Raw genomic sequence first — 10,188 nt, forward strand, 5'->3', positions numbered from 1 at the left:
ATGGTATATTTATGAATATTTTAGTTTCAATTTTGTTTGGATAAAATTTTGAAGTCATGAAACTGAAATTATAATAATATGTTTTAACATTATTTGTAGTATTGATAAAATTTGAGAATGGTGTTTATGTAATTGATTAAATGATAATGTTATTGAGTTCAACATCAAAATATTTCTTTAGGTTCCCACTATACTGTTTTGTCAATTGTAAAAAACGATATTGACGATATTGAGTTTAGAAAGACTGAATTAAAGTAGTAAATTTTAATCTTTAGAATCTATCATTATCATATCAAGGTAAAAACTGGCACAACTGAAAATGCAATATTATGTGTAATGTGTTTTTTATAAATTAGGAAAAAGTAAATAATTAATTTGACCCAACTACTGTAATATGTAACACTTTAAGTACTTAATATATTTTAAATTCTGTAGATCGTAAGTAAGAAAACTTTGCGATGTATAATTTTTGTGGCGATATTTTCATGGTATGTAGGTGACTAAAAGACAATGCCGGAAATTGGCGTCTTTTTTTTTTCGCGCGGCCATCGAACAAACCATGTTTTTTAGATACAAAATAGTGTAATAAACCAAACTTACTATGACATGTATACCTCTAAACTCAGTCTGAACTGAGTTACGAGCATTAGAAGTTTGATGATTTACATACTAGATTTGCTTTTTGCGCGCAAGTTTTGTAAGAAATTGTAACAAAATAGTGACATTGTACCTATGTGTAAACAAACAATACCATCCATTAAAGGCTCCAGACATCAGTGTGGAGTAGAATCAGCGCAATAAAAAAATAGCGCAATATTTTGTTGCAATTTCTTACAAAACTTGCGCGCAAAAAGCAAATCTAGTATGTAAAATCATCAAACTTCTAACGCTCGTAACTCAGTTCAGACTGAGTTTAGAGGTATACATGTCATAGTAAGTTTGGTTTATTACACTATTTTGTAATCAAAAAACAAAGTTTGGTCGATGGCCGCGCGAAAAAAAAAAGACGCCACCTTCCATACAAAATCTGGCATTGCCATTTACTATTGAAACAGAAACCTTGTAATTACTATTTGAATTGGAATTTATAGTTTTGTATATCTAACAATTACTTTCTTTAAAATTTAAATATTGTCTGTTTCGTAATAATTTGGAAGTAATGAAATTATTTTACAACATCTAAATATTTAATTTATACTGTAACATCTTTAAAAATCTGTTTTTCTGTCTGTGTAGATTGTTATGTTTGATAGTCAAAAAATTATCCTATTTAAATATCAGTTTATGTGGAATTTTCTAAATTAGTCAACTCATTTATGTATTTCTTTTTCTCTAAAAATATGAATGTAAAAACAAAAAAATATTTTGTGGTCTGTAAACTTTTGGTTTTTTTTTATGTTCAATTACTTTTTACAATTATGATTTGTAATGAAAATTATGATCATTTGAAATAGAGTTTTTCTCGGATTTTAATGTATTTTGATGTTTTGTTTTGAACTGTTGTAACTAAATTTAATATTTGAAAAAATATTGTAAACCAATTTTTTTTCTTTTAAAAAGGGGGGAGGTGTAGTATGTGTACGCGCCAAACCTATATATTTGACGTTGCTGCGTAAACTGACCCACTCAAATATACTAGCATCGCACAGTATAGACTCTTTCATTGTCAACTCCCGGTCCCCACATTACAGATTATATACCTCTAAATATGAAATTAGCTTTTTTTGTTTTTTTTTTAGTTAAGATTTAGAGGTCGCTACCAGCTGTCAAAATATTTACAAAAGCTTTGAAAATCTTAAATCATGGTTTCATAAATGTTTTATTTAAGTGTTTATATCACATTTTACGTGCAAATGAACATCGCATAGATAGAATAGACAATCGCTTCTTGTCCCCTTCTCCCCTCAACCCCTCTTCTATACCGACCATGGTACCGACGCGTCGAGATACTAACAAGTAAACTCTTATATCTTAAAAATAATTGATTCAAATATGTACATTGTACATAATATCTTAGTTCATAGCAACAACAATAATTTTGTAATATTTTTATTTGGCTTTGGCTTTAAAAATAAATGAATCTAACAAATACAGATTTTGTTTTTACTTAAAATTCAAACCTTGGTAGCGACCCCTAAATGTCTTTTAAAAATTAAAAAAAAAATAATGAAAGACTTTCATATGGTATATATTCAAATTACGTGGTGCCCCACAAAATATAAGAAAAAAAATTTTTTTCGTAGGAATAAGGACCACCCTAATATACAAGCAGGCAAGACAGATACAAACAGAGAGAAATATACAAGTGGACAACTGTTTGTGCCCCTCTGACAAAAAAGCACCCGCTCAGCGTACATCAAGACCGCCAGGGCTCGTCTCGAAACTGATTTTCAGCGGGGGCCCTCTGTTGTCACGGCGCACCCCTGCTGACGGAGACGCAAGAAGAGAAAGGTATACGCCGGACTTCTTGGCGGGAATCTGAAGCGTCATGTTAGCGGTTTTGTTTTATTTCCTTAAATTCGTGTTAAGGCGACTATTAATGTGTAATGGTGGGTTATTAACCATTAAGTGTTCGTGAACGTGCACGAGTGTGGGCGAGTGGAGCAAAACAGTGCATCGTGATTCTTCTGGTTCTCTCAAATTGTCCATAGGAGGTCTCAGTGAAGCACCACAACTTTACTGAGACTCAAAGGGTGGGAAGGGGTATCATCTATAGTCTGGTCCGTGAGCACGTAGAATTTTGTCCAATGACCCCTAGCTACCCATCTTTATCGCTCGCGTGTAATTATGTTGCTATTGCGCTCGCACACTCACTGCGGGTGCCAGTCGCACAGTCGCGACAGCAATATAATTACGCGCGAGCGATAAGGATGGGTAGCTGGGGGGCATTGGACAAAATTCTACGTGCTTACGGACCAGACTATATCATCCTTCATTATATCATTACTTGATCTCATTTTGTAACTCGTATCACATAAACACTTGAAAATGGCACAAATCAAGTCGACCTCGACGTGTATCGCCAACATCATCAAAAAAAGAAGAAGAAGAAAGGTATACGCCTTCGGGAGCGACCGACACGAGGCGCGGGGGTGGGGGGTGACCGACCTCGAGGCCGGGCGGCAGGCGCGGCGGCAGGCGGCGCACGGGCGCGGGTCACTGACCTCGAGGCCGGGCGGCAGGCGCGGCGGCAGGCGGCGCACGGGCGCGGGTCACTGACCTCGAGGCCGGGCGGCAGGCGCGGCGGCAGGCGGCGCACGGGCGCGGGTCACTGACCTCGAGGCCGGGCGGCAGGCGCGGCGGCAGGCGGCGCACGGGCGCGGGTCACTGACCTCGAGGCCGGGCGGCAGGCGCGGCGGCAGGCGGCGCACGGGCGCGGGTCACTGACCTCGAGGCCGGGCGGCAGGCGGCGCACGGGCGCGGGTCACTGACCTCGAGGCCGGGCGGCAGGCGCGGCGGCAGGCGGCGCACGGGCGCGGGTCACTGACCTCGAGGCCGGGCGGCAGGCGCGGCGGCAGGCGGCGCACGGGCGCGGGTCACTGACCTCGAGGCCGGGCGGCAGGCGCGGCGGCAGGCGGCGCACGGGCGCGGGTCACTGACCTCGAGGCCGGGCGGCAGGCGCGGCGGCAGGCGGCGCACGGGCGCGGGTCACTGACCTCGAGGCCGGGCGGCAGGCGCGGCGGCAGGCGGCGCAGGCCGGCGGCGCGCAGGCGGCGCACGGGCGCGGGTCACTGACCTCGAGGCCGGGCGGCAGGCGGCGCACGGGCGCGGGTCACTGACCTCGAGGCCGGGCGGCAGGCGCGGCGGCAGGCGGCGCAGGCCGGCGGCGCGCAGGCGGCGCACGGGCGCGGCGGCGGACAGCTCGGCCGGCAGCTCGGGCCCGCGGCACTCCACGCGCAGCCCGCCCAGCGCCGGCTGCAGGATACAGGAACAGTTGCGCGCGCAGTCGGCGGCGGGCAGCGCGCACACGAGCGCGGCGGGCGGCACGGCGCGCAGCGGGCGGTGCAGCAGCGCGCGGCCGGCCGGGTCGGCGGCGGCGGCGCAGCGCGGCTCGAAGCCCGGCAGGCGGCCCTCGCGCAGCGCCAGCGCCAGCCAGTACTCGCGGCACGTGCACTCGAGCCGCGAGTCCATTATGATCTTCGCCGACTGCGAAACGAGCGAAGATTCAGGGAACGGTTCGCGTTGGCGTGTCTGAGGTTTTTTTTCAAGGCCCCTGCCGTGATCATGGGGGTGCAATGAGAGCTATCGTTTTTATACTTAACAGTTGGCACCCCTGGCGATTGACAGGACCTCACTCTACAGTGGCGCCATCTTGATGAGTGCAAATGCGATAGTCTTCCTACCACTTTAGCGCTCACAAGTTGGCGCCACTGTCTTCGCTACTAGCAAATGACAGGACCTTACTCTACAGTGGCGCTAACTGGTGAGCGCTAAAATGATAGCCCTCATTAGCATCATAGCTCATGAACTAGTACTAAAGCCTGGTCCGTGAGCATGTAGAATTTTGCCTAAAGAAGCTACCCATCCTTATCGCTCGCGCATAATTATGTTGCTGTCGCGCTCGCACACTCACTACGGGCGCCCGTCGCACAGTCGCGACAGCAATATAATTACACGCGAGAAATAAGGATGGGTAGCTTGGGGTCATTGGACCAAATTCTACATGCTCACGGACCGGGCTTTAGTACTGTCAACTATCATCTTTGCATGATACATCATATCACCTGCTGCGGGACGGGCTCGTCGCGCGCCAGCTCGTAGTCCTCGCGCGAGCAGCGCACGATGTGCAGCGGGTTGTAGCTGAGCTCCACCTCGGCGTTGGCCACCGTGCGCTGGATCTTCAGGTCCGCGAACTGCAACAGGAAGCCGCCGTGGAATCATAAGCTCGTATATCGCAATCGACGAGTGCCACGGAGAATCGAAATATTATTATTGGAACTGAAGAGACCCCTGGCGGCGCTGCTGTCGGCGCTGCGCGTCACGACCTCTATATAAAGGCGGGAGCGACCGTCTCTCGTCCATTTGCCCATCAGCCGCCGGAGAAGAAACACCAAGCCAGAAGCTCTGCCCGATTTACCTCCGATTTATTTTCGATTATTTTTGCAATAATTGTTTTTTTTAGTTTGGTTCGAATAAATTATTTTTTTAAAGTAAAAGTTGCGTTAATTATAAGATTATAATAATAATAAATACACTTGTCTATGACAGACAAGTACACATCACTATCGTTCAATCTCATTCGGTCCGCGCGCGCGTTCACTCTTCCATTCACTGTATCCCCCTCTCGCCTATCAGCCCACGAACCGGCTTGACGTGCCGGCCGGCACGTTAACTCCAATTTCAATGTAATATTATTGTCTAAATTACAAGAAATTCTCAAACTCAAGAATGTATTTCATTATTAGTTCTGCGTGAAGAACACTTTATCGTATAAACAAAAACAAAAAGAAATACAAGGGACAGTACAATACAGGCGGTCTTATCACAATGAATTGAAAGCGTGGAACGTTTGCTCGACGACCTGATAAAGGTAGCGGGAAGGCGCCGGATGAAGGCCGCTACCAACCGTGCGATGTGGAAGTCATTGGCGGAGGCCTATGTTCAGTAGAGATGAGACGTATTTACTAGAACAGATCCACACACTAGGTATTTGACAGTACTAGGCGGCACCTATTCTAATTTTTTAAATACTTGATTCACCTAGTATTTTATAAATTACACGATTTCCGACCCTACTATCAAAGTAATAGAGGTTATTATTGCGTAATCCGTAGTCGTGTATTACGCGCACCGAGTATTTCTCGCTAAGCTTATGTGCGAACGTAGAGATTCACTCCGTCTCTGTCTGATCAAACAAATTTGAGCGCGACGAAGCAAACGCACACAAACGTAGTCAAACCATATTCATGTAAATTCACGTAAAAAAGAAAAAAATATGTAAATATTTTTATGAAATTCATATCTTTTAAATACGCCAACTTTTAAGTTGCCAGTCCTAAGCCTGTTGAAGTATGAAGGGAGGAATTATTATTCAATTTCAAATTGTATTTTAAACTCATATTGCGTGGATTAGTCCGCACTAGTCGCGTCAAGTATGCTAAATTACTACGTACTAGGTGGAATAGGTATTTGGATCGAGTATTAATAAATACTAGGAATAGGTGCACCTAGTATCAAATTTACCTAGTATAACCCATCTCTAATGTTCAGCAGTGGACGTCCTGTGGTTGGAATGATGATGACGATGTGGTACCTGCAGCTCGGCGATGCGGTTGTGCGAGAGGTCGAGGCGGCGCAGCGCGGGCATGTGGTGCGTCCAGTCGGCGCACACGCGCGCCAGCCCCGCGCGGCTCAGCACCAGCTCCTGCAGCGGCGCCAGGTACGACGCGCCTGCCGCAGTACACACCATACAGATGCGCTATTGTACCTGCAGCTCGGCGATGCGGTTGTGCGAGAGGTCGAGGCGGCGCAGCGCGGGCATGTGGTGCGTCCAGTCGGCGCACACGCGCGCCAGCCCCGCGCGGCTCAGCACCAGCTCCTGCAGCGGCGCCAGGTACGACGCGCCTGCCGCAGTACACACCATACAGATGCGCTATTGTACCTGCAGCTCGGCGATGCGGTTGTGCGAGAGGTCGAGGCGGCGCAGCGCGGGCATGTGGTGCGTCCAGTCGGCGCACACGCGCGCCAGCCCCGCGCGGCTCAGCACCAGCTCCTCCAGCGCGCGCAGCGGCGCCAGGTACGACGCGCCTGCGCAAGCAAGCCGGTCAGTAGTTCAGTACACACTTTCACAATTTGCTATTCAGTCGGGTGTGTGGTAACCGTGTCAATAAGGCCGGGTTCCCACTATGCCGGACCGGCATTTCTGCCGTAAACCGGACAAGGGTGTTCACATTACACCGGATCACCGGATCCAAAATCCGAGCCGAATGAAGTGCGGGGAGCACGGGCGGGGCGGGAAGCACAGGCGCGGCGGGGTGGGCCGCAACTCGTTCACATTACTCCGGTCCGGTGATTTTGCCGGCATTTTGTAGCGACAAAACGCTCGGTAAAAATGCCGGGCTCGGCGAAAAAGCCGGATCCGGGATAATGTGAACAGCTTCATACAATTTGTACCGCCGCTAGGCCTTCCGGCGATTTTACCGGACCGGGACATCTGCCGGTCCGGCATAGTGGGAACCCGGCCTAACATCTAAATATATAAAAGGAGAAACTGACTGACTGACAGATCAACGCACAGCCTAAACGGCTAAACGTAGGCACTTGAAATTTGGAAGGGACGTAGCTTAGGTACCGTAGAGGTGCACTAAGAAAGGAATTCCCGAAATTCCCACGGGAACGGGAATTACGGGAAAAACGGGATTCACGCGTACGAAGTCGCGGGCGGCTGCTAGTTTGTAATAAATTACATCGTAAAGTTCAATGTCTAAATTGACACACGCACAGACACGTGACAGAGAACTGTAATGTTTAGTTAGGTATTATGAATAAATGAGTTGGAACTAGAATCTTGTGTCGATCACTTGGTTTCCCTGCCCTACACCAACACTTAGGCTACACACACGTACGAAGTACCCACAGGTGCTTCAGTATTTCTTATAGGTATGTTACAAAAATATTATGGCTTTAAAATAATGCTCGCCGGTAGGCCTGAGATGCGCGCCGTGATAACTTATCGACGCGACGTCAAAATGTATGGGCGAAATCGATAAAATGGCATGATAACCGCTCATCGCGGCGCGCATCCTAGCCCCTAGGCCTACAGGGGGAGACGACAGTCCTCAACTCGTTGATTAAAAATTCAGTCCTGTTGTCTCCCCTGGCCAGGGAGGACAACAGGATTTCGAATTCCTGTGGTCCACCCCCAGGGGGGCCAACCGGGAGGGGACGACAGGACTGCGCCGGACAGCGACCAGCGCTCATTTTACTCACGAAGGCTTACAGGTCGTGCAGCACGGCAGCGTTACCTGTGCTTGCCGGCGTGTTGCCCGCCGACCTGGAAGTCTCTCGTGAGCTGTACCAGTTCTTTCCCATCGTGGCGGTGAGGCTCCCACTCGGCTGGGTTAAACCTGATTACGTGGTTTCCCAATTGTTAACTGGGCACGGGTGCTTCAGGCAGCGCCTATGCACTATGCCCATGCGGCGAGGAAGTCGAAGAGAGCCGCGATCACGCACTTTGGGAATGTAACCTCTATGACGAAGCTCGACAGAAGATGCTGGATGCGATACGGAGAGCCGAGCAAGGACCTGTTTATCACCAGGACCTCACGAGTAGTCGCAGTAACTGGATCGCGCTGCGCGAGTTCGCGCACTCCTGGCACACAATCAGGCGAAGTTACGAGAAGAAGTGATGACATTTATCAACGATAGCAGCCCGACGCGAAGTACCGTATTTGTGGTGTCAAGCCCCAGAAGGGGGAGAATCGACTATGAGAAGGGACATGGATCAGAGAAATTTGTAGGGAGTCGAGCAAAGCGCCCGGGGAAAAGAGCCCAGAGCAAGTACCCGCGCGCTCTCCCGAGATTCGGTTCGTACGCCGTGAGGCAGGAAGAACCATGGGTGGTGGTGGGTTTTTTTTTTTTTTTTTTTTTTTTTTCTATTTACCTCTAGCATGGTCACCAGAGCCTTTTTTAATAGTTATTATTCAATTGTTTGCTGTTGTTTTTAAAGGTTAAAGTTAGTTGTTTTGATTTTTATTTCTTTGTTTAGTTTCCGTTAATATTTTTACTTTGAAAAGATTTTCTTCATTTGCGTTTTTAGTTTTGTACTTATTTTACTGCTAATTTTCTGTAAGTTTTATTTCAAATTTTTGTTTACTCTATTGTTTTTATATTTTATCTATTTTTACATGTTTCGTTTTGGCCGAAATGAATTTACTATTTATTTTCTATTTCTACTAATAACCTAATTTTTCTATTGTTTTATTTGCAGGTAGGGTGGTGGTGGGTCAGGGGCCGGGGGCTCGGGGACACTCACTGCGCGCGAGGATGGAGGCGCTGGCGGCGGGACAGAGGTCGCCGAGCGGGTTGTCGGCCAGGTACAGCCGGCGCAGCCCGGCCAGCGGCGCCACCTGCAGCGCGGCCGCCGCGTGCAGCCGGTTGCGCGCCAGCGACAGCACCCGCAGCGACCCCGCCAGCCGCGAGAACAGCCCGCTGCAAACACAAACGTATTTATTGCACTCTTGCGTAAAAAACTCGAAAAAGAAACTTAAGGTGCAAGCGGCGACACGTCGTCTGCTGCTGCTGCGTGCAATCGGCTACGAACTTGCACCTTTATAAAGATTATTTTATTTTTGTAAGTAGACTTTTTAAAAGCATTTCTACATTTGGGGAACTCTTATCTCGGTTGAGTTATCGTGGGGTACGAAAACAAAAAATACCTAGGTAACGATTCCAGTCCGTTACTCGAGAGATCTATCTCCTCCAGGTTCGGCGAGTAGTCGAAGAGGTCGACCGGCAGCTCCTTGAGCGGCCAGAACGCCGCTTTGAACTTCTTGAGAGCGGTCGCGTTGAGCAGAAATCCTTCCGGGATCGCATCGGCCTGGAAAAACAAGGAAACACAATTAGTATTACAAAATAAACGTCGGAAACGCGTCCGGGGTGCGTAAAGCCTTGATCACACGTAAAGAGTAAACGGGCGAGACAGTGCTACTGTCTCCATACGATACCAACCGAATTGTACAAAACAAACACCGAGTACTTGGCCGAGAGCACTGTCTCACTGGTTTACTCGATACGTGTGATCAAGGCATAAGGAAGGAAAAGGGGCGGACCTGCATCATCTGCAGCTCGAGATCCTCCAGGCGCGGGCAGGCGGCCACGAAGCCGGCGGGCAGCGCGCGCGCCGCCGCCTCCATGAGCGACAGCTGCTCCAGGCGCGGGCAGGCGCGCCACGGGCCCGGCGCCGCCTCCTGCCAGCGCGCCAGCGCCGCGCGCCGCAGCCGCGGGGCCTCGGGCGGCGCCCGCACCGGCGCGCGCAGCGTCAGCACCTCCAGCCGCGGCGCCGGCCCGCCCAGCCCGCGCACCGCCTCCTCCACCACCTGCCAGGTGATACATCCAATCATTTTCATTTTGATCCTCCGCCTGTGATAAAAGCGATTCGACGACAGTCGCCGAATGTCGGTCTCGAAGCGCTGGTAGGGAAAAAGATTATAAAACACGCGAAGGCTCCGTAAGACCAAAATTTCAGTT

The 10,188-nt window shown here is 49.0% G+C and overlaps 1 protein-coding gene across 1 annotated transcript; it reads right to left on the minus strand.

Moving 5' to 3' along the window:
* Positions 1 to 6,592: 6,592 nt before the first annotated feature.
* On the minus strand, positions 6,593 to 9,854 carry LOC135076630 (leucine-rich repeat and transmembrane domain-containing protein 2-like). Its single transcript, XM_063971054.1, has 4 exons — positions 9,771 to 9,854; positions 9,378 to 9,538; positions 8,975 to 9,150; positions 6,593 to 6,747 (listed from the first exon to the last, which is right to left on the minus strand). Exons 1-4 carry the CDS (start codon positions 9,852 to 9,854, stop codon positions 6,593 to 6,595), a joined length of 576 nt encoding a protein of 191 aa, XP_063827124.1.
* Positions 9,855 to 10,188: the final 334 nt, after the last annotated feature.

The sequence above is a fragment of the Ostrinia nubilalis genome, chromosome 12 (genome assembly GCF_963855985.1).
Source record: "Ostrinia nubilalis chromosome 12, ilOstNubi1.1, whole genome shotgun sequence".
NCBI classification, from domain to species: Eukaryota; Metazoa; Arthropoda; class Insecta; order Lepidoptera; family Crambidae; genus Ostrinia; species Ostrinia nubilalis.

Excerpts from the sequence above, each read along its gene's own strand:
- LOC135076630 (XM_063971054.1), bottom strand. The coding sequence starts at position 9,854 with ATGGAGGCGGCGGCGCGCGCGCTGCCCGCCGGCTTCGTGGCCGCCTGC. Across the intron at positions 9,539-9,770 it reads TCGAGCTGCAGATGATGCAG|GCCGATGCGATCCCGGAAGG; the intron begins GTCCGCCCCTTT and ends TTGTTTTTCCAG. Across the intron at positions 6,748-8,974 it reads CGCCTCCATCCTCGCGCGCA|GCGCGTCGTACCTGGCGCCG; the intron begins GTGAGTGTCCCC and ends TTGCTTGCGCAG.